This window comes from Phodopus roborovskii, unplaced genomic scaffold (assembly GCF_943737965.1).
Source record: "Phodopus roborovskii unplaced genomic scaffold, PHOROB, whole genome shotgun sequence".
In the NCBI taxonomy this organism is placed as follows: domain Eukaryota; kingdom Metazoa; phylum Chordata; class Mammalia; order Rodentia; family Cricetidae; genus Phodopus; species Phodopus roborovskii.
In genome coordinates this window covers 3,979,535-4,005,230 of record NW_026126470.1, presented here as the reverse complement: position 1 = coordinate 4,005,230, position 25,696 = coordinate 3,979,535, and the positions used below count along the sequence as shown (strand labels likewise).

At 33.3% G+C, this 25,696-nt stretch overlaps 1 protein-coding gene across 1 annotated transcript in view; it reads left to right on the top strand.

Moving 5' to 3' along the window:
- Positions 1 to 25,696, top strand: part of Epha6 (EPH receptor A6) — a 769,688-nt gene that overhangs the window by 32,365 nt on the left and 711,627 nt on the right. Inside the window, exon 2 of the mRNA XM_051191720.1 lies at positions 24,161 to 24,225. Within this exon, the coding sequence (XP_051047677.1) occupies positions 24,161 to 24,225 (65 nt within the window). The remainder of the gene's footprint in view (positions 1 to 24,160; positions 24,226 to 25,696) is intronic.

Below are 25,696 nucleotides of genomic sequence, written 5' to 3'. Positions count from 1 at the left end.
CTATTTCTGGTATGGATCAGTATTTATACCTAGTACACGAATGGACTTTGGAACCCCATTCCACATAGAGGGATACTCCCTCAGCCTAGACACATGGGACAGAGCCTAGGCCCTGCTCTATATTATATGATGGACTTTGAAGATCCCCCATGGAAGGCCTCTCCCTCCCTAGGGAACAGAAAGGGAATGGGATGGGAGTTGATGGGGGAATAGTGCAGGAACTGAGATTGACATGTAAAACAAGCTTGTTTCAAATTTGAATAAAAAATTTATAAAAACAATTAAAAATGTTTTTTTTTTAATAATTTAGTCAAATTCTAATTTTCCTAACAAAGATCTTATAGAAATGGATAATATTAGTAGTGACCCTACATTCAGCATAAAACAAATAAGGCTTAGATATTATTAGTTTCATTTGAAAATTTTATTGACTCTCCTGATGCCATTCTTTATAATACTGCTGGCTTTATTTCTCAACTGTCCAAGAATTCCTTGAAATAGGTATATTGGCCATGTGATGTCTTCATGCCAGTATAGATTGTGTTCACTTATAAATCATCACTATTATTGTTATCATCATTATTATTTTGAAATGGAGGTATCACCGTGTGCAGCTCAAGCTAGCCCTCCTGCCTCATAGTCCTGAATCTTGGGATTTCAAGTAAGCATCTCCACACCCGGCTTATGGTTATGTTTCTTACAAAAATTCACTATTGTTGGCCACTCATTGTAAACACATGGAAATATATGGGTCCTGTGATTATTTATTTCACAACTGTAATTTTTTGCTTTATAGTTTTGGAAACACATAGTGTGATCACTACATTAACCGGTAAAACGGTAAGGGGGGGTGGGTGGGAGGAGAAGCAAAGGAAGAAGGAAGATTGATTTCCTAAGAGAATATAAGTGCTTAGCAAAAGTTAGAGCTGTCTCTGTGAGCAGCCTTCAAAGCTGATGTAAATAAGACATGAAGTGGGGCTTCCCAGAAGGCTCTAATTCAGAAATTGCTGATGGAATACTAATGTTCACAGCCTTCTGCTGTAAGCTTTGTTCATTACCTCCATCCACTTGAGCAGATGAGGTGTGAAATATTGTAAGGTACAAAGAAGGGAAGAGCTTCAAAAACCACCTCCTTAAGCATTTTTATTATTCACTACCAACATCGTTGACTCTTGTTCGTATTTATTCATCCCACGCTGTGGAAGACTAGACAGGAAGGAAAGCATTTCAAAATCAGACATGATATTATTTCAGGCTTTGTTTTTCTTGTGTGTAAAGTGATTATATAAAATCATATAAACTTTTAAATCTTCCAGTGCCAGCTTTATCAAAACTTACTAGAATCCTTCATTCATAAAACCGTGGGAGTTGGGTGTGTTCTTGCAGTCCGATGTCTACACGGCCATACCCTGACTTTCGTTCTTGCACTGTGGACTGGCTGTTTCCCCAGCTCATGCTTGTAATGTCATTCATAGAGTGCAAGTGGCACAAAGCAATGTGTAGTTCATGCTCAGGCTGTTTTTCAAATGTGTGCCTATCTGCCTTTCAGTCCAAATACTTCGGTTTCTTGTACTCGAATTTCCCAAGTGTTCTTACATTCAAGACCCATTGCTTAACCAGCAAGAGTAGAAACAGGAGTTAAAATACTTTTGGAATAGTAAATGTGGAGATACATTTAAAATATATTTAGTAAAGTGCTTAACACACCAAGCCATTCAAACTATGGTAGCTAAAAATATTATATCACAATACTGGGTTTATAATATGACTCGTTTACCTTAAATCTTTAGACCAAGAAAATGCATAGGTACAAATGGCTGCAAATATTTATTTGAGGCACTAACCACTCTTTATGCAGCATAGTCATGTTTAAACTATTTTTCAAATACTAGAGGAAACTACTATTATTCAACTACTACTATTAGGTGAGTTTGAGAAAATTGGAAAGAATTATATGAATAAGTGTGTGTGTGTCTGTGTGTGTGTGTGTGTGTGTGTGTGTGCAAGTGAGAAGAGATGGTTTAAAGGACACTACATTGATAACTCAAACATTAATAATTTTATTGTTGTTTTGGATGCATAAGAATTATCAGATAGCCTGTGTCTGGTGTTCTGAGAATGATACACAGGACAGAAGCCTGGAACTAAGCAAGAAGGAGTGATGCTTCCTTTCCGCACTTCAGCAGTGTGCCATTACAGAAGGCACATTCTGGATAATTTCTGTCAGAGGACTTGTACAGGTAATGGTGCCTCCCAGTTAATAATGGACAGCTTTCCACCATCTCCTTAGATCACAATTACTAACTGGGAGCCACAGTTTACTTAAAGTTCTGTTTCCCAGTGCAGGGGTGGTGGGGTACAGGAGGGAAGTGGGGATGGGGGTATCCCTAAACAGACACAAAAGAGAATCATCTTTGACCATGTCCCACTCCCAGAGTCAGAAATGCAAACTTAGGACTGAAGCAGTCAGAAAAAGAATTCTCTGTCTGCTTAATCACTCTCTTTTTGAGATTATTCTTGGTGAATCAGAAATAGCAACTTTGAATGGCAGGTTACGAGTAGCAGCTAACACCTACCTCTCTCACAGTGCAAGCTCACAGATCTGATGCAAAACAAAACTGGGAGAGATATCTGCAGATTTGTGTATAATTTGGCTATTTGGACATTGAACAAAACGTTCAAAATAAGACATAATTAAAATTTGCAATAAATAATTAAACTGTCAGAGATTTCTTTGTAATATGAAGTAAAATTAGCCCACAGAGTATTTTTTTTTTTTTTGCTTTTAAAGATCAGGGATGAAATCAAATAAAATAAAAAGATTAAAGTCCATTCCTTTCAAGTAAAACAACATATTTTTGAATGATCCAATATGTCTTTAATAGCAATGTTACATAGCAACTCTGTGTGTGTGTGTGTGTGTGTGCACGCCCATCCAAGCGCGTGCCTGTGTGTGTATCCCTCCCTTTTGATAAATTCTTCTAAGTGCTACACATAAAATCCTACACTGAAAATGCAAGAAGTCAATTATCCAGAATTTTTTTCCATATAATAATATAGAAATCATACAAGAAAAACAACATACCTGGAGACTGTGCTATCTATTTTAATATGGTGGTGGCACTGCTTGATCAACCCTAATTTAGTATGATGTTTTTGTCTATCCCAAATCTGAAACATAAAATTTGTCATGTATTTCAGACACCAACAATTGATATAAAATACTGTAAATTATACATTTCATGGATAAATTTCATGGATAAAACTGAGATATATACTTTGAAAATTAAAAAACAAAAAGTATAATTAGGTAGTTATTTGCTCTTTCTCATAAGAAGCAGAAAGTCACATATACTTAATGTTTATAAAAATACTATTCTACTATGTTCTTGATCAAGCAAAGAAATTCTCTGTGTGTGTGTGGTGGGTGTGTTTATGTCTGTGTGTTTGTGTGTGTGGTTGTGTTTCTGTGTGTGTATGTTTGTGTCTGTGTGTGTCTGTGTGTTTCTGTGTGTCTGTGAGTTTCTGTGTGTCTCTGTGTGTTTGTTTGTGTCTCTCTTTGTGTGTATAATTTGTATTTATGTGTATTGGTGTGTGTTTATATGTCTGTGTATATCTGTGTATACGTTTGTGTCTGTGTGTGTGTGTCTGTGTGCTTGTGTGTAAGTCTGTGTTTGTATGTATCAGTGTGTGTTTTTTTGTGCCTGTGTGTGTGTGTGTGTGTGTGTGTGTGTGTGTGTTGGGATGCATGTGTATCTGAGAATGTCATTTCTCAGGAACACGCACTGGCCTGTATCTTAAGCATTAGGCTAGGCTGGCTGCTAGCAAGCCACAAGAGTCCACTTTTCTCTGCTTCTCCAGAACTGGGCTTGCAACTGTGCACCACCACATTCAGAATTTCAATGAGATCTGTGGGTAGAGTTCAGTTTCTCACACTTTCAGAGCAAGGACTCTACCAACTAGGCCTTCTTTCCAACCCCAGAGAATTGCTTTTATGCAAAGACAACTATCATCTCTCATCTGAGGAACTACAGCTTTGATAGTTCACTTTGCCAGACTGTAGAAAAAAATCAGTGAACAGCATGACTAAAATCTCTGAATTTATGGAACTTAGTCCATTTCATCGAGATAAGTGATTGAATAGCTAGTGACAATAACGTCATGCCTTTGGCATGGAAAGCATATTAGTCTGAGGAGGCCCATTAAGCGTGCCACTTCCACACCATTAGGTGAAGAATACTGGGAGGAGGCTCTAGCAGGAATTGTTATGTAAGCTGAAACTGAGTGAGTAGATTGTCTTTAGGGTAAGAGAATAGTAGCTTGTGGTAAGGCCATAATAGCTTAGTCTTTGAGTAACAAATGCTTTGAGAAATAATTTTGGTAGGACCTGCGGCCCTTTGTTCAAGGAATTTTTCAAAGGGACTTGAGAGACAAATGTAAAGGTTCCTGCAGCGACACAAAAACATACTGGTCACTTCAAATATTCGATTAACTTCAGGCCTTATCTGAGAAAAAACTGCTTAAGCCTCACATAAGAAAGTTTCAAAACACAATGAATGGCTATGGACTGTGCTTTTACTTAATTGTTTAGATGTTTATCCATTACATTTTTCATAGAAATAAGACAGTAGAATTTTACTATAAATTGTGATAGTTCGATGTTGGTCAGAATATAAATCTAGGAGACCCAAAAAGGCTGTACTTCTCAATAAAGTTCTGATATGACATAAAGATTTTCCTTCCTAAGGTTAATCTTTATAGATGTGATGGACTTTAGATTTTTCTCTTTACATGACTTGATTTTAGAAATGTAAGTTCCTGGGTGCTTTGGTTTTATTTTTATATTTACATAGTACACAGTATTAGTTACTTGATCATCAGTGTCCTCAAACATGGAGAAACTTATATCAAGACATATTTATTGTGAGTCAGTGCTTTAGTGAGCTGAGGACATTATAGAGAGAGATACTAGGCAAAGCAGGGAAAGGTAATACCAGACATTTCTCTGTGTGTGATACATCCAGCATTGAGAATGTATCATTAGACTGACTCTATTTTGAGTAGCCACATGTAGCCGATCGTTCTTATGTTTTGCTTACTTGTTCAGAAATAAAGCCAGATTCATTCCTCAATAATAAAGAGACATTTTGTCTCTGTAGAGATTTTTGTGCTTCCATAAGAACAACCTGCTTTTCTAAGGAACAATAATGTGCATTTAGACTTTCAGATACATCTCCAAGCAATAGTAACCATAGATCTAATTTAATATTTCATTTTACTTTATGAGACATTTCAGTTCCTACTAAAAGTTTGAATTCATACAAAAGCTCACTAGAGAGGAACTCTATAAAGGACATCATTCGCTACAGTTTTAAATGAATGCTAAAGTGTCAAACTGGTAGGATCCCTCTATTTAACTTTAAAGATGTTACAGACTTCCTAGTTCTTTTAGAATAATTTTAAATGCAGTTTCATGTTTCCTTTCTTAGCTGTTCTTCAACCTAAGTGGTCATAATGCATTGGCTATTTTTGTGCATGTGTTAAGAGCATCCTCCGGGTTAGAGATGGAATTCAGGGGATGGAATCCGTGCCTTACATGAACAAAGACTTGGCTGTGAACAAAAGCATTGCACAAGCTGTGAGTGCTGGCATCTGCCTGTCATCTCAGCACTCCAGAAGTGGGACCATGATAACAACATATCCAAGACACCAGCCTTGGAGACAGGAAAAATAATTAAACAGTTACCTATTTTTTGTAGATACTCCCTATTACCACTATGTTTGTTACTTTATATGTAAATTAAAGTAGAATCTATTCTAAGTTTAATGCATTATTCATACATACACACACATATATATGAGCATCTATAATACATTTATATATATGTGTGTGTGTGTGTGTGTGTGTGTGAAATCATCTTTATTTTCTCCGAGTACTATTTGAAATTAATTTTGCTCAAATTGTTGAAGCCCCTACAATAGCTGTTTGTTCCATAGGATCAAAACTCAAGATTATTATTCCGCCTTTGTCAATGCTCCCTGTCTGCTCTATTAAGTTCCTTTAGTACAGTTTGATAAAGAAATAGAAAGTACTTTCATTATTTATTGCTATTGTACCAAAGGACGTAAAATCATATGGCCATAGCTGCCCATTCTCCAAAGAACTCTTCTCAAACTTGAAGCTACAGAAAGTGTACTCTATTTCTTGTTCTTTCTAAATTTTAATTTTATTGAAATTTTAAGTAATTTGTCACCTGAGTTATTTATGCATGTGTGTACTTTTCACATATATCTCTGTGTAATAATGTCTTAATTTGGAGTTCTATTGAGTAAACTTCATTGTTTTAAATACATTTAGTTTTAAGAATAGCACACAGCAAAACTAACAGTTATTAATATTTTCAACACTCAGTCATAGGAAAGAGTATGGCATTCATAGTTTCTGGCCTTAAAGGTATTTGCTCTGTTGGAGAACATGTACAGAAAGAAATCTATCCATTGTGGGAAAATTAAGGTAATTCTTCTTAGGAAGTGATACACATAATTTGCTGTACTATATAAGAAAGAATACAAGTATCTGTCTTTGCAAGTAAATTAGTTAAGATTTTTTTCTCTTTTTCAATTTAAATTAGAAACAATTTTGTTTCACATATTTGGGAATGATTTAAAAGCAATCATGAGGTAGGTCATAAGTGCTGATGAAGAATCTGTTGGTAGTGCTACTAAAGAGGGAATGTTCCAAACAAACAGCATAATTGAAGTAGTTAGCACGAAAAGCAACAAGGAGAGTTTGAAAAATAACACTGTTTAAGAGGTGTGAAGGTTGGAATGGCATACAGAAGGGAAGGTGGAGCTGGATGCATAGCAGTGTTCCAATACAAACTCTATTCAAGTTTCAGTCAGTAGCAAAATGAAATATTTGAATAAAGGTACCATACCAGCATGGAACTTCTACACCTATTTTTCTTGATATTATTATGGAAATAAAACATTGTGATGACTAATTCCATAGCATGTGTGTTGAACTAAGATTCAAAATGAATTTCAGGGTAATTTAGAATATAGAAAGGAAGTGTGAAGATTATGTGCATATACTGTTCATTTTACATGCATCTGGATATATTCATATCCACAGGAGACCTTGTAAGCAGCACCACATACTTAAGAAAGGACAACAATATACATTGTAAAGCTATGATTTCTACACTATGTTCTTTTTTCTTGTACACATAGTTTTTAGTTTAAGGACCCTCCTTAGAAATCTGCACCATCACAACAGATCTAGTCGCCACAGAGTCTCTGCTTCTCTCAATGTTATCCAGTCTAAAACTAACTCATCTTTTGCAGCCACCACCATTGTCCTTTGCAGGACCCTGAATTTGTGTTCCTTTCATTTTTTTTTGTAAAGGTCATGTCTTGGAAGTCTGTGTTTAGGATTATGGTTCTTTGCATAGCTGAAATAATCAAAAAGCATGCCAAAACCAATTGTCTTGCCACCACTAAAATGGGTCCTGATGAATACTGAGTTCAAATGCAAAGATGACATCAAGTGTGGTTTTGTACATTTTGGCTAACCTGTCTTTGGTACTATAGCCTTCTCAGGATAAAGGACATGAATGACTATTTGTTTTCTCTGGAGCAAACAGTCATTAGTTTCCTGGTTCTCTTAAATATAGTTTACTCTAAAATAATAGTGTAGATTCAATATAATTGAGAATTAGTATCAAAAATGCTCAAATATAAGTTCAATACAATTAATTTTTTTCTTGTTTAACTTTTAAATATTGTTTCTCGTTTTTTTTATTTTCATCTGCAGTTCATTATAATATATAAACATAATTTATGTGCTCTGTAGCAAGCTATTAACAGGTTTCTTTAAATAAGTGTGCAAACAATTTGTGGGAGCTCAATTTTGCCTATAGCACTCAGATTTCAAACTGAAGGACTTGTTATATATGGTAAAGTAGGGTCAAGGATGATACTATGATTCAAATGTGTCCCTTCTAAAGTTCGCTTTTGTCAAGGTAATTGTATTCAGAGTGGAGCAGCCCTTAAGGTGTAATAAGACCAGCCAAGGCTACTCCCTGATGAATGGATAGGTGCTCTTATAACTGTATTGGCTAAATTAGTTGATAGTCTCATCCTTCTTCATACCATGTAAAGACACAACAATTACAACTCTGTAGTTACCATACCTACAATTTTTAATCTCCCAAGCTCCAAAATTGTGAGAAATAAATTCTTCTTCACCACTAATTACCTAGTTCTGGTTTAATCACAGAAATGTCTGAATAGATAGGATGCTGGTTCATACTTTGTATGTTAGAGCAGATCTTATTGGCCAGATTTGAAGCTAAAAGATCAACAAGTAGTATCCTTAGCTCAGGGGGACAGAAAGAAATGATGTGAATTTCTTCCTTTTTTTTAGAGACTTTTAATTGTGTCTGAAGCATAAGAGAAAATATGGTAAATGACAGTGTTTGGATGGCTGACAATATTGCAATAAATCTTCAAGTTCCAAACTGACTAATTTCATCTTAGTATGATGTCAGAGAAACAAAAAGCAATGTATTTATGACATAGTTACAATCCACATCATTTAAATCACAGGCAGTTTTACAAAAACAGAATAAAATAAGATTAAGTTTGGTAAAAGAAAATTAAGTCACTCAGGAATGATTTCTATGAGGAAATGAATCATTTTTTAAAAAAAACCCTGTTATTACCATTTATTAATAAAGAATATGAGAAGTGAATTCATCTCTAGAAAGGGTACCTAAGATAATAGCATTCTAGCCAACTAGCTGTGCACACCATGCTTATAAGTTTATATTTCTCCCCCAAAATAACTCACAATAAACAAATAGAATTTTCTGTCCTGATTTGAAACCATATCGACCAGCCTGTAGAAATTGGACTTTCATTCTCATGTAACATACCTTTGAGGATGCAGAGATATTTCAGTGTGCAAAATTAGTTGCTATTTAAATTTAGATACCTGTATTAAAATATCCAGTGCTCATGTATCAAACCTCACATGTGACTGTGGAGTTTGCTGTCAAGCACGTCATTGGGGCTTTTTTTCAAGTTAGTCTAGCTGCAGACTTTGTGAGAGACCATGTGTTAAAGAAATAATCTAGAGAGTGATAGGCACATGGATACCTAATACCCTTTTCTGCCCCCCCCCCACATTCTGTTGAGAACACATCCATTTGCATGGGCACATAATTATACATACAAAAAGTATTATTTTGCAAAATATAACTTTTTGGGTAAAGAAATATGAAACTTTATAAGGAAAAAATTAAAGGACCATTTTATTGTCAAAAATTATAAACTTAATTTTTACAAAATTAATTCAATAAAATGTAAGACACAACTATAAAAACTGTGTGCTTGTTGTATGAATGTGCATCTTTTCGGTATATGCCTAGGAGTGGAAATGCTGGATCTTGAGGTAAACTGATTCCCATTTTCCTGAGGAACCACCATACTGATTTCCAATGTGGCTGTATGAGTTTGCACTCCCACCAGCAGTGGAGTAGTATATCCCCTTTCTCTACATCCTCTCAAGCATAAACTGTCTTTGGTGTTTTTGATTTTAGCCATTCTGACCGGAGCAAGATGCTATCTCAGAGTTGTTCTGGTTCGCATTTCCCTGATCTGATGGCTAAGGATATTGAACATTTTCTTAAGTGTCTTTTGATCATTTTAGATTCCTCTATTGAGTATTCTCTATTTTGTTCTGTACCCTTCTTTTTAATTTTTTTAATTGGATTTGTTGTTGTTGTTTTTTTTTTTTTTTGGAGGGGGGAACTAGCTTGTTGAGTTCTTTGTATATTTTGGAAATTAGCCTTCTGTCAGATGTGGGGTTGGTGAAGACTTTATCCCATTCTGTGGGCTGCTGTTTTGACTCCCCATGAAGGACACAACCTCCCTGGGTAGCAGAAAGGGGATGGGATGGGGGTTGGTGGGGAAATAGGAGAGGACAGGAGGGTGCAGGAACTGGAATTGATTTGTAAAAGAAGCTTATTTCAAAATTAAATATAAAAATACTATTTATAGGTAATAAATGAAATGCCAGCAGAGTAATTGACAATAGATATATGTGAGAAACATCTCATTTAAGTAAAAAAGAACTTGGTAAACTAGATAAGAGGTACAAACTTAACAATGGTAGTACTCATGTAGGTAAAGCAGAAGGATTACAAGATCACAATCATCCTGGCCCATGTAGCTTTGTCTCAAAAAAACAAAAAACAAAAAACACTCTAAGTTTCTTTATCATCATTCAGTGATGAAGCTTTAAAATTGCTCTTGAAATTGAAATTGAAAGTCTTTGGGAAAATCAGGAGGGTTCTTTTTTTTTTTTCCAAAGGAAAATCTGGCTATGCACTGCCAGTAATTTAGTACTTTACAGGAAATCTTTGATATACTTTGGTGAATAAATTTAACTTCTGTAAAAGAGATTACTTTCTTAGAGAAACTGCCTGTGAATAAACCATCCTTCTCATTTATAAACTGCTCTGCTTTATGCATGATCAGCAAAACTAGGCTACTCCACTACACCATTGCCTCTTTAGAAAACAATGTTGAGCTCTTAGTGAGGGCCAAGGGCAGACACTGGTTCCTGATGACATCATCAAAAGAGTTTTTCTTGATGCACACATGTAATCACAGCAATTTGGAAATAAATATCAGGAGTTCAAGGCTCCCCTGGGCTACTTGTGACCATGTCATTAAAAAAAAAAAAAAAAAAAAAAAAAAAAGAGCAATAAGAGTTTCTCAACATTGTATAATTCTTTCTGAAATTCTGAAATGCATGCCTTAGGTAATAAGTAAATTAAGGAGACTATTTAATGTATTATGATATGAGATTCTGTATCTGCTTCCTTGTCCTTAATTACACTTGGGAAACTAATGCTGAATAAAATAGTCTTCATTTTCCTGAATATTAAAATGGTTTTGTCATTTCTCCTGCATTGACTTTATTGCAGACAGTTCTAGTAATAAACAGTGTGACAATACTCCTTAATGATGTGCCTTCCCCACAGGGTAATTATGAACTAATGTAGGTTTTCAAAAGATTATTTTTATGCCAACAATAAAGCTTCCATCTGTCATTCGCTTCTGTATACCAAAGTCGTAGTGCTTCTGGCATGGGTCACATTTGTAAATGTTTCATTTATGAACCAGTCCTCCAATCAGCCTTCTTCAGAGATAGGGTGGAAAAGATGCTCTCTCTCACAGTCCCTGTGCCTCTCAATCTGGCATCACATTTACCCTGACATTTCCTTAGTCATTTCCAGTAGGAACCTATCCTAAATCCTTTTCACGCCTTAATTAGATGATTGTGCTAAAGGCTACTGAATGTACAAATGATGTGACAATTTCATTTCATATAAGTTACATATTTCATGTAAGCTATGTGTATATTATAGGCTACCATAGATCTGATTGCCTAACAGTATAATTGTTATGAATCAATTTACCTATTGAGAAGACAACACATGTCCTTCAGGCAGTCAAGTATGTTGGAGTATGGTAAAAGCACTTGAAAATTTCATTTTTATTTAAATTAGTCTTGTGTAGTATTTTACCAGAATTCCTAAGAGCACATGAATAGATTATACAGCTTCGTGACTGAATAAGTATATTTCATGAGCAGTTGAATATGAAATCTGCAGGTTCATGAACGGACTTTGTCGGTTGCTTTAGAAAAGAGTCTTCAAAGTGGCAGTTTGGTCTAACCCCTTTACAGAACAGCAGAGCTATAGTGTGGCTCCTAGTTCTACAGTCACCTGACGAAATTGGTTGTGGTAAATCTAAGGTAAGAAATTTCTTGTGCTTATGTCTGTTCTGATGACTTTGTAGGTGGATACATTAACATGAGAAAGTCAAAGTAGAGAGAGAAAATATGACTCATGACCCATGAAAACTATGTGATTACTCTTGTCTTGCTTTCATTCACAAAGTGTTGGTAGCCTAGAAAGCTGGCTAAGATCACATTGAAAGCCAGATCAAGGTATTGCTGAGAAATATACAATTAATTATTTTAGTACAGAGCAATTCACAACAAATAGTAAATTGTAGTTGTCCACAGTTTTATAAATAACAACATTAAGGATAAGTCTTATCCTTATTATTATATTAGTATATATTAGTTTTAGAATTTATTTTTTCTATAAATTGCTATGAGGAATTTCTTAGGTGTAGTAGTTTTAGAAGGCTGTGAAAAAGTCCCAAGTTTCTTTTTCATTAAAAAAATAATAGAAACAGTGTTTCTATAAAGCTTTGAAGCCTATCTTTTACCTTGCTTTGTAGACCAGGCTTGCCTCTAACTCATAGATATCTGTCTGCATCTGTCTCCTGAGTGCTGGGAATAAAGGCATTTACCACCACCTCCTGGAAAAAAATGTTCCAAGATTTTTTTCACAACCACACTACTAGAATAATTCACAAAACAATTTACACTTATATTTTTAAATGTTGCAGAAGTGATAATGGGAGATGATTACTCATACGAAAATCTATGTGCTAATTTAGTAATATATATATATTTTTATATGATGCATTCATTCAGTAAAGCAGCTAATCAGAGAGGGCCAGGATTGGTCTGAGAGCTGACAGCCTGAGGCCATTGTTGGCTAAAAGGAATGGGTCCAAAATGGAGAAAGAAAAGAGACTCTAGAAACTGCAAAAGGCATGTCTCTCACAGTCAATTCTATGCTCAAAATGCTATCTACTTTGGTTTTGAATTTCCTAGTACCTCTCCTTTGTCTGTTAACGACATCTGATAAAGCATATGGAAATAGCATGTAAGTACAGACTGAACATTAACCTTTCAAATACCAACTTTTCTTGTTATTCTGAACTTCTCAGTTAAGAACATATTTCTACCCAAAACTACAGTTCTTGACCATGATCTTTTCATTTAACTGCATTCTTCCATCCTTGAATTAATTTTATTAGAGAGAGAAAGAGAAAGGCAGGATTTGCCCTGGAGGAACTCTAATTTAAAAGTTTAATTGTTAATGATAAATTATCTTGATTGTTCTTTAGGTATTGTAAAAATATGTCCAATCAAATTGTTTCCAAGTGTTTCTTTCAAAATGATGACAATGTAATTAAGGTTTTTCCTTTGGATATTTCCTGTTCCTGACGATGAAAGCCTGCCTCTTATCAATGTCTACTTCTGATAATGTTTTAATTCACTATTTAGTAGACCTTTCATGTATTTGGGATTATTTGAGAGAACATCTTATGGGGTTAAAATAATTATTTTTCATTGTGTTGACTCGAGGGATGTGTTTCTACTATCTGTTCCATCCTTGACATTCTGTGGAAATTAGAATAAGTTATCCAATTACTGACAGCTCTGATGCTGATGCTGATGATCTGATATTGAATGCCCTATCTTATGGAACAGCAATTCAATTTCACACAGTCTCCTAAATATCCATAACTCCTCCTTAGCTGTATCTCTAAAAAAAGAGCATTTTAATTTTTTCTGCTATTTGCATGTCTGAATAAACTATGCCATGGGGATAAACACAAAAATCCTAATAGTAGGAATGATAAAATATAACAGAACCCTTTGAAGGTAGATATAGTATCCTATAGACTGTGTAAATTCTATAGTACCAAACAGTTATATGTATCAGAAGCTATATAGTATCCTGCTGGAATAATATAAACATATTAGATATGATCAAATAACTTGCTGGATACATTAACAGCAACTGAGAAATATTGGAATTTACTTTATAGAGTCGAGGTAAGTATAACAAAGAAAAACAACATAGCAAAGACTCTTCCAATTTCAAGAACAAAAATAAAGATATTACTCACACATGATGTTTTATGTTCACATAGAATTATTGTTTTTTTTAAATAGAAAAGTTCCAATTTTTTCTTTTTAAAAGTAAAGGTGTCAAAACTTTCTTTTAAGACTTATCTATTAAGCAGAATCTTTTTATTGCAACATCCACTGAATTGTAGGTAACATATTCATGAAAGTGTTCATAATTTCGTTAACATGAGTTAAAGAACAATAAAAGGAGTTATAGCAACAATAATTTAAGTGAATATCAGACTTTCAGTTTAGATAGTTCAGGAAACTATCTAAAGCACATTTTAAAACAAGGTTGGAATATATGAGGACAGACACAGAAAGACTTACATAACTTTGATGTCTTGGAGCCACTGGAGAACAACTTCAATGGTCTTAGTTAAATGGGATACTTTTATGGGAGACGTAGGAAACATGGGGAATTTATTGAATATGTCTTGAAGCTGGAAAAACAAAAATTAAAGAGAAATAGTCTTTCTTCTTTCCCTTTCTCCTTCCCTTTCTTTCTTCCTTTCATTTTATTTCTTTCACCAGTCCAACCCTGTTTACTTGAAGACTTCAGGTCCTAAGATGAAGCAAGTGGAAGAATTATACAAATCATCACAACTCTTTTAATCCTTTAATGTTTATTAGGCACACCAATAGCAATCATTTGGTAAAAAATGCATATAGGTGTTGTGGAGAAATTAATGCATAAAATGTCATTGGTCAGGGTCTCAGACTAATGAACCAGGGTCAATCTCTATAGAGTAAGCTGGCTTCATTATTTTGAAGATGAAATGATCCTCTTTGCACTATGTTGCCTTGAAAATAATATCAATATATAGAAAGGCATTTGAGGAGTAAGCATATAATCCTATGTACATTGCCAGCAATCTCTATTAGTTTGGGGAGGGATTAAATATTGATTGCAACACTGTAGTATACAGGGCAGTAAGTAAAAATCTTTAGTTTTAACTGGATAAACCAGGCAGTTTTGTGAAGCCTGGATTAATTTGATAACCTCAAAGTCGTTTGAAGCCCCTGAGCAGTGTATCATTTATCTAGACAACTTCTAGAATTTATTGTATTAAGGTACATGTTTGTTTCTGTAATTGATACTTCTAAGATTATAATAGATGCATTTCTGTTCATGTGTTCTCAGTTGTTAGTATTACACGAGGGGTAGGGGTTGCTATGGCTAGTGAAACACAGACCATCACACCATACCCTGATGAGTTATTTCTGAGCAACTCAAGTCTTCTTTTTCCTGACCTATCCTTAATGGAGAATAACCTTGTTCAAAGAATGCTTTGCATGAAATCCATTAAAAAACAACCCAATCAGATATCAGTGATTGTTGGAACTATTAAGAATATTAAAATCATGGTCATCAATATTCCCGAATTGATGAAGGGAGTATGGCTGGGAGTAGGTAGACCATGCTTAAAGTGTATGGTTCCATACCCTTGATAATATGACCAATACAAATTAGGCTTGTTGGGCATGGATCTGAAAGTAATTGGGAGCAAAAAGGGGATGATATATAAAAATACATTGTATACATACATGAAATTCTCAAGCATTGAACAAAAATATTATATTTTTAAAAATAATGTAGCCAGTTCTTAATATATTTTGTTTGTGTCTTTATAATAAAAGATTATATGTGTGTGCAAATATATATACAGACACACACACATAGATACATACATACGTACATATATACCTTTTTTGAGACAGATTATTTCATAATGGGATTCCATGTTTCCTATGCAGGCCTAAAATTAGTCATGTAGCTACAGATAAGATGATTTTGAAATCTCATGTTACTTCCTCTGCCTCCAACAGAGTACAGGAAGTATAGGCCAATATTTTGGTTCCCAATATAGGGTGCTGGATGCCTCCTGTATCCTTGACAAGCACTCAAACAGCTGAATTATATTCCCATTACATTCTGCCTGTATAGAGTACTTTCTTAATGAAATAACTTACTTCCTTATTAAGTTTTCAAAATGTTTTATAAGTAAAATTCATATTCTTTTACTACTCCATTTTAATAAGAACTACTAATTATACACTGTAAATAAGTATTCTAACAGTTTTTAAAGTAGTGCCATTTAAGCTTAATAAGAGGGTTGAGGCTAGGTACATGAAGGGATGATGTTTATACTAAGTATTGAATGTTATGTTCATATTTGTTTGTATTTATTCACTACTATTAAAGTTCATTTTATTATTCAATATTTACTTCTAGCACATTCATATTGTTTTTACAATTTTCCATATGTATAATAAAAGCAACACTATTATATTGCAGTATAATTTCAGAAATAAATATAATAACCTGTATTATTTCAAAAGTTTTCCAAGCATATTCTGTCTTATATTGCTTATCAAAGTTAACGTTTCAAAACATTATCATGTTAGCATCACCATAATATTTACTTTTTATGTATTTCCTCATTATTTAAACAAATAGTTACATTTTGAGTTTCTTTTAATAAATTTTATGTTTTGACTTTTACACCATGACTAAGTACAATTGAAACCATGGCTGCTCCATTTAAAATGAAAATCTACCACCTGCACATTGAGTTGGTGGTGCAATTTGGGTTTGCACTGATTTTTGTGCTCTAGCAGACAATGCATGTCATTGTTTAGTGTCAGCAGGGGGAGCTCCCACCTCGTTGGGTTCAGTGTAATTAGTTTTGGAAATCTTCATTGTGGGATTTTGTATATGAAACAAATGGTGAAAATAAAATGTTCATGGATTGTAATGATATTAAACTCTGAACAGATTTCAGGTTTATTTTAATATCAATGCATCATTTACTTGTCTGTAATGCCATTAGAATTTTTTAATGGCATCATTTTATATAGAAATACCATTTGAAAAATCCTGTGCCTGAAAGCTAGTAAATGATCCCCCCCAAACATACCCTCCTTACTATTAATAGGATATATATCTACATTCATTTGTTCTGAAATGAATTTACTATTGTGACTACTAGAAGCTAAGCTACCAAATGTCTAGAAAGTATTATAGTTACATTAATTAACCAATTAATTCACTAGCCATTATATCAGTAACTTAGGGAAACTAAGTTAATATCTGGTGATAAATTTAGATATTAGTGGCTTTTGGTAGTTATCGCTGTAAGTGCCATGGTTTGATATCTTCATTTATTGATGGTACCTGTATACTTTCTGTATAAAACTGCAAAAGAAAAAAAAAGTGTTATTTTTCTAACTCACCAAAGTACATAAAGTTTTACACTTCTGTGGTATTTGTTAACAAAATTCATATCTGGTTGTTGGAAACCATACTTCAAAGTTTATTGTGAAATTAACAAAAAATACAGATACAGGCACAACTTAAGTATCTATTAGAAAGGAAGAATGATTAAAGAAATCATGAGAGCTATATACCATGGGCTTTTATCTTCCTGAAGGAACAAGGAAGGCTCCTTACTTGTCACAACTTGGGTAGACTTCTGAAATTCTATGTAGAGTACAATAAGCCAGTTTTTAAAGACAAATACTGAATTACTTCATTTAGACTTTCAGGATGGTTGTATTGGCCTGGGGAATGAAATGGCAAATTTCCGTTTAATAAATACAAAGTTTTCAGCTATACCAGGTCAGTGAATTCCAAGGATCTACTATACAGCATAGTGGATGTTCTAAGTAATATTTTATGTGCAATTTGGAAGTATTGTTAGGCAGTAGAAGAAAAGCAACAGAAGAAAGCAGAGAGCAGCGGAAGAGAAATATTGAAGGTGGTGAATATGTTTATGATTTTCACTAAATTCATAGGATTGTGTGTGTATATGTCTAAACATATCTAATTATACATATTAAATAGTCACAAATCTTTGTATACAATTATACCTCAAGAGATATAATTTAAAAGAATAAGATAATCAAAAATTAAAAATACTGATCACACTGTATAAATAATTGTCACTTAAATAAATTTATATATGACAAATGAAGATATTTTATTGTGACATGTTTTATTAATTACTTGAAAATTTCATACAAATGTATACTAACTATATTTGCTCCACCTCATTCAAGATCCATTCTTCACCTCCCTCACAACTTAATATCTTCCTTCCTTTCATTAGTGTTGACTTACAATCTTAAATTTGATGGTATCCATTGGAACATGGTTTGCTTACTGAATACCAATCTTTGAAAAGTCAAAAAGCAACAACAACAACAATAATAATAATAATAATAAATAAAAATAATATCTTCCTTTCCAAGTAGGCTTCACTGTCAAAAGGAACTCAGTTATTGTTGGAAATCAAGAGCTCCTCCCATCTCCACATGAGAATATTGACTGGGTTAATCTCAAGAGGACAGCTCTCATGCCATGCCTAGGAAACACTGTTAAGCCTCTGACCTTCTGGCCTTTATACTGTTTCTATCCCCTCTTCTAGGATTATCCCTGTGACCCTGTTATGGAGAGATTTGTTGAAAATGTCTCATTCATGTTTGACCCCTCCACTGACACTTTCTTTGTAGTGTGAGCAGTTATGTGTTTCTGTATTAGCCATAATTCACTGTATATGTTAAGTCCAATTAAATGCCTTTTATATTAGAAATATCATTCATGTAATAAAATAATATATTTATGTATAATTTTTACTCACATTCTTAGTATGTTATTCTCTCCTCAATGCTTCCCCTGCACTACACTTCCATCTCTTACACACTTGAACATACTCCCCATTATTCTTTATATAATCTGGTGTGGTTTTTTTTGTTTTGATTTTTGGTTTTTTGTTTTGGTTTTGTTTTGTTTTTATTCTGATTCACCACCCCTAAGATTTCCCCCCTTTCCCTACTTAGTTTCCTGGATTATATAGGCATTACAAATTAAAACAAAAATTTAAAGATGTAACAAAAAGATCCTCTATGAGTGAGATCATATGATATTTGACCCTGTGGGACTAGGTTACCTTATTTGGAACAATTATTTACAGCTTCAACCATTTACCTGAGAATTTTATTTTGTTACATTTATATTGTTACATATAATTACCACACACTCACTATCCATTCATCAGTTGATTGACATCAGGGCTCCTCCTATGCTCTAGAAAGTATGAATAGAGTAGTTATGAACATGTATGAGCATGTGTCTCTATAGTAGAAAATAATCTTTTGGGTAGATGCCTAGATACGGTATTGCTGGGTCATTTGGTAGATGTATTTCTTTTACAGGAGCCGCCTCACTGATTTCTATAGTAGCTGCACCAATTTGCACTCTAACCAGAGATGCAAGGTATTTTCTCATTCCTCACATCCTGCCAGTATTTGTTGTCTTTTGTTTTCTTAATCTTAACCTTTGTTATTAGAACAAGGTGGAATCGCAAAGAGGTTTAACTTTGATTTTGTTGGTGGAGAAGGGAAGACATTGTAAGATATTGATTCTGAGAAATCTCTGTTCAATCGAATAGCACTCCTAAGAGGCAGTCTACAGGAATGGGGAAAAAATTCTACCAGTTGAACATCTGACAGGAAAGCGTTTGTCATTTCCTTATGGTGAAAATTCTCATGATTCATTTTTGTAAATTTTTTTAATGAACACTACAGTTGACATCTGTAGTTGCTCAGAACACAAAAATTTAGTATGCATTGACAGACTTTTCGCATCCCTGCCAGCCACCATTTTCTCAGCCACTCATAACCACTACTATACTCTTAAGTTCTAAGAGATCAATGTTCTAGATACCACAGAGGAAACATACCGTGCTGAACATATCTTTAACTGTGCTTATTTTCACTTGTGGTCATAGTCGCTTATGTGGTGTCAAGAAAGAATTAAATTCTTTCTATTCCTACACAGTATTTCAGTGATTATATACCTTATTTTCTTTATCTTTTTTGTTTCCATATTTTAGCAACTATAAATATTGTCACAATGGATATGAGATGCAGTTGTTTTTTGATGTACCAATTTCATAAAGACACTTAAGACATTTTGAAGATTACTGGAAGAAGAGATCACCATGTCTGCTAATATGAATTAATTGCTAATCCTGCCCACTCTTAGGGAAGTAACAAAAGTATTTCCAAAGCATTAAAGTTCTAGATAACTAACAACAAATTTTTGGTGACCTAATATGGACAATGGAATTATATATTTCTACATTCCTTAATATATCTTTAAAATAAAATGTTTTATTTAATAACAGGATTAAATTATAATTTTAATTATCATATTGCTATGTAGTATATTTTTCTTTCAATTGTAAGGTATCTTGCATTGAAAGAAGCAAGTCAGTGTGTGTGTGTGTGTGTGTGTGTGTGTGTGTGTGTGTGTTTGTTTTACTGCACATACTAATTGTGGTTGTCTTATTCCCAAGATTGTTAGAATCCTATGCTGAGGCAGAGTAAATTAAACTATAAAGAAACTGTTTTAGAAGTTCTAGTCTTTTATGTCCCATTTTATTTCTTTTTCTGAGATTAGAAGCCATGAAAAACCATTAACTAAATATATTTATTCATTAGCAATAGCAAATAGTGCATCCTAATCTGGTCATTCATTCTCAATTTTTTTAACTAGAATATTTCAACAAGAGAAACTTCCTTTCAGAAGCTATTTTATTTAGCGGAAGTAGTACATAAAGAAAATGCAATGTGCATGTGTTATTATATTCAGTGTATACAACAGTTTTAAATATAATCCTTTTCATTGTTCTGCAAAATACTCACTAGATATGTTGTTTAAAAAGGCATAAATTTAAATACACATGATATATTTCAATTTATTCTTATGTATGGTAAGATTAGTTGTTTTGCCAAAGGGAAACTATGCAAATTAACGTTTCTTTTTTTTCTTATTACCCTAGTAGACTATGGAATCTTCTCTGTGCTGTGACATTAGTTCTATGATAAACCAGCAATAGGTTTGACAAAAAAAAATTGAATGAATGAATGAATGAACAATTGAACAAACAAACAAATAAATGAATCTAAGTCTGATAACTCAGACTCTTATGCCAGATGCTTGGGATGCTGCATCAGAAATGAGACAAGTTTAAGGTCTTTCTTTCCTATACAGTATGCTCAAAGCCAATCTAGATAACTTAAACCATCTCTCAAAATTAAAACAAAAAATAAGTGAAAGAATACATGGAGTATATCAATCCATCAGTAGAAACTTATAAGTTAGGAAAATTCTAGCATGTAGAAAAACAATAATTTTTCCTGCTAGAGAATCATTCTGAGGTAGTAAAAAAGATAATTTTTCATTATTATTGGAAATGCACTTTAAATTGACAAAGGAGTGCAATGACACATGTGTCAGATGACCTAGTTTTGCAGGGTAATGTAGGGATTTGTCATGTGGAGTAACAGAAAGCAACCAATGGAGATGTACAATTATATTCATAACCAGAAATCCTAATAGTTTTCCATTAAGAGAGGAAATTATTGAAAATTAAACAGTCTTACTAATGTCCTCCCCCAACTCTAAAATGTAGATACATCCATTAGATATGAATTCTGTTTAGTGGAAAACTTAGTTACTAGTCATGGAAAGAAGATCTATTAAATCATGCAGCATCAAGCATGAAGGCCAACTCCATAATGCCCAATAAGAAAAACAGGCTCCAAAGTGTAGACATTATGTGATAGCTACATTTACATCCAGGAAATGTTAAAATTGTTGAGTCTTAAACCAAATAATAGGTGCTACAGGACAGAATGGGAAAGTGATTCATTATATAGGGTCACAAGGAATATTGAGAGAACAATAAAAATATTCTCTACCTTAATTGTAGCCATGATACATTGGTTGTGAGGTGAGTCATCACAATTCATATAAATGAGCATCATAGAAAAATATATTTAATAAAAATAAAATGTAATTCCATACATATAATTGAAAAAAGTAATGGGAGTTTTGAGCATATTGTTTGATTGTTTCGATATACAATGTGAGAGTGGGTAAACAAGTACATCTAAAACAAAGTAGCAATAAATTACCAATCAATAAATTTAGGGAGCAACAATATGATGGCTGAATTTTCACTTTAAATATTATTGTGAGCTGGGAGGCCAGCCTGCAGGCAGTATGAAGGTATGCAAATAAAGTCTATGAATGTGGCTATGACTTAGGAAGAATTCTTATCTACCTGAGGGGGAAAATAAGGAAAAACATATGCTTTCTGATAGTTACTTCCTCTTTTGCTTCATCGTGTTTAAAATTCCTCTTTGAAAATCTCTCTTGTTCCTCTCCATAGCTCTTCATGGCTGCCTTTCCTCACAGCCAAACTGGACAATTATATGTTATATTTCCAGAACCCAACCCATTCTCAGAACACAAGATACATCACCATAGTTTGTCTCAGTCTAGGAAGGTAACATTGACCAGCCAGTGAAAATGCTTGGCCATGCACATAGCTCTAAGTTGGTGAGGGTTCCCAGTAAGAAAATGACATTGGAATTCAACACTTAACATTAACAGTTAATTAGCTGGGCCTTGAGTGGTAGGGAGTATGTGTGGGAATTCCATTATGTTTATGTCTGTCAAAGTAGCCTCAAGCCTGACCTAGAATCAGCATATTTAGACTCTGATGGGAACATTGCAAAGACTTCTCAGTTGAACTCTATCTGCCTATTTTATTTCCTTTTGCTTTTCTTTAGTTACATTTTTGATTTATATCACTACATTTCTACCTTCTGTTTCCTGTCTTCAAACCCTCCTCTGTAGCCTTATTTGCTCTCCATCAAATTCAGGTTCTCGTTTTTTTAATGCTTCCATGCCTATATTTATATGCTTATGATATATATGTATGTTTATATACACTCATATTCCTAAATATCACCTACTGAAACTATATGATATTGTTCATATGAATGTTTTCATGCCTGACCATTTGATATTGGAAACCCAATGAACAGTGTGTTCCTCCCTGGGGAAGACAGTCTCTCCCACTCTCAGAATCCCTTAGTTGCCTAGGGTTCTTTGTGTAAGGTTGAAGCCTAGTGAGCTTTCTCATGTCCAATTCAGCATGTTAATTGGTGTTGCCCATGTTCAGCATATGGTCAGGCAAAAATGTTGAACCTTTATAGGTGAACCTTCTGACATTACTAGATAACACAATTTCATATTATAGTCTCTGGTCCTCTGCCTTTTATAATCTCCCTGTCCCCCTTTCTGCACTATTCCTCTGGCCTGGGGTACAGGAATTGTTTTGTAGAGATATCCATTGTGTTCCATTGCTCTGTACTAGCTTGCTTGTGGTTTTCTGTGATAGTCTGCAACTATTACAAATAGAAATTTAGTTGTGGTTCTCTGTAAAGGTCTCCAACACTTTCAAAGAGAAATTTATTTGATTTATAAGGGCATAAAGGCAAGTGTTGAGATATTTTTAGGTATTATGCTGGTTTAGTAATTGCAGTTATAGGTTCTTCAGCATCCATGATTTCAATATCACTGACCAACTGACTAGGTTTTTCAGTACCTGACATGATTTCAGCCTTATTGAGCAGGACTTAAATCCAATTAGAGAGAGATTGGTTAGCACCACCTATGTGTAGGACATAAGCTTTACGACTTCCAACTAGTGTTTGTAGTTATCCCATTGATGATGATTTCAATACAAATAGATTTTAAGCAGTTTCCATTTCATTTTGCTCTTTGCTACTATGTCTTTACTTTTCTTGTTTATAAAACTCTTGGCTCAGTTCCTTCCCTCATCTTTCAGCGGAAGTTTGTCTTGGGAGAGATTGTTTTGGTGGCTTGTTTTCTCTTACCAGATTGGTTACAGAAAAAGATTCAAAGTTTTAAATTGTCTTATATTTGTGACTTCAATCAATAATTGGTATACTAACTAGTACTTGGGTATCCTATGCTTGGAAGGCAATGGTTTATTCAAAAAACCATCTTCATTTTTTGCTAAACTTTATGTAAGAATTTAAGAATATAAGAAACAACAATGCACAGAGTATATTTCTTCAATATACTATGCTTGACATTAGAGAATGAACAATGTGGGCTATTTCATTAAATTGAAAAGTCTATGGTATTAAAAATGACCCTGTTATTATTATTCAATTATTATTGCCACTTGGGATTATTAAACCAAATATATGTGAAATATTCTTGTATTAGTTCATGACCATTTTATATTTCTTATCTTAAAGAATTATAGTAGGCCAATATATGTAATTTAAAAAAACAATGCTTTTAAAGCTATTATGATGAAGAAACACTAAGAACATTTGATAGCAATGATGTACCTAATGTTGATATATTTTTACATCATTTAGAAACTCATTTATGTTTTATCTATTTAATTCTAGTTGTTTTGCTTGATACAACTACTGTGATGGGAGAACTAGGATGGAAAACATATCCATTAAATGGGGTAAGTTTAAATATCATTACAGTTTTCAAGTTACCACTCATCTTGTGTTTGTAGGATTTTTCTATGAAAGTTAAAGCAACCACAGATTTGTGTGATTTTTAAATATACCCTAAGTCATACAGAAAAGGCTAAAGTCTAATTGAATGAGAAATAAATAGGAACACTGTATAAATACTGTTGTTTTCATTTAAGTTAATAATTGTTTTTTAATATTGCACTTGAAGCATAGTCATTAGATACGTATACACATAATAATTTCCTTAAACAAATTTACATGTAATTGTATAATTCCATGATGTTTAGTCCTATATACAAGTTAAATATGGTAATTTAAAAGGGGTCTGTGCATACACAAAATCTATTATAATTACACTGAATAAATACTAGAACTATACATGTTGATACAAAAAATGCTAGTTACCACAGAAGTCTTTTGGAACTTGGTGAGGTGATACATTATATCTACCTATTTATAATCTTAAAAGTTTCTTCTAAAACCTTATTCACATGTGAAATATACAAAATTATATCAATTCTTAGGTATTGGTATTTTAGCTGTGGATATTAATTTTTATATATTTCAGTTTGTTGTATATAATATCTACATTCTAGTGTTTTCTATATCATTTTTATATTATGTTAAGTGAAAAGGTTGGTTTGCACATTTTTTACTGTGATTCTTTTAGTATTAAAACATAAAATTAGGTGATATATTCAGCTAAATATTTTCAAGAGTTTAATTACTTTTCTTTTTCTTCTACAAATGTTCTCATTCATCAGTTCTCTTCTGATATTGTTTTACATTTGTTCCATTATTGTAACTTCAAATATGAATCAAATAGGAAAAATTTACCTTGAAATGTATTTGTTTTTATAATCTTTCACATAAGTTGACAATTGTATCAAATACTATTCATTAAATAAGTGTTCTTGAAACTTACTTAGTTCAAAATAAAGTATTCTATTTTTAATTGACTATATGCTTATCATATGTTTTGCAATCAACCTATAATTTCTTAAAGTTTTCATTTTATTCTGAGAATTGTCACCACAAATTTCTGAGAAAATATATTTTATACACTATAATATAAACTTCATTATTTTACATTCATAAGGTTCATTAATGAACATATTATTTAGTTTATTGAGTTAGATTTCTTACTAATAATATAGAATTCACTGTATAAGCTGAAAATTATGATACATAATTTCATAAAAATATTTCCATGAAATATTAATTTATACTTGACATTGTTAATGCTATTTCAAGGAGTCTAGTTTTCCAAATTATCTAATATATAGTTTGTAAGAAAGACAGTGGTGGAATTCGGTTTAAGGCTTAAAGCCTGAGAATCCAAGGAGATAATGTCTCACTCTCCAGTCTAACTGCTAAATACAAAGCCTGAGGAAGTATTCAGCTGTGTAAGCTTTCAAGTCAAAAGGTCCCATGGACCACAGTAACTGAGGATAA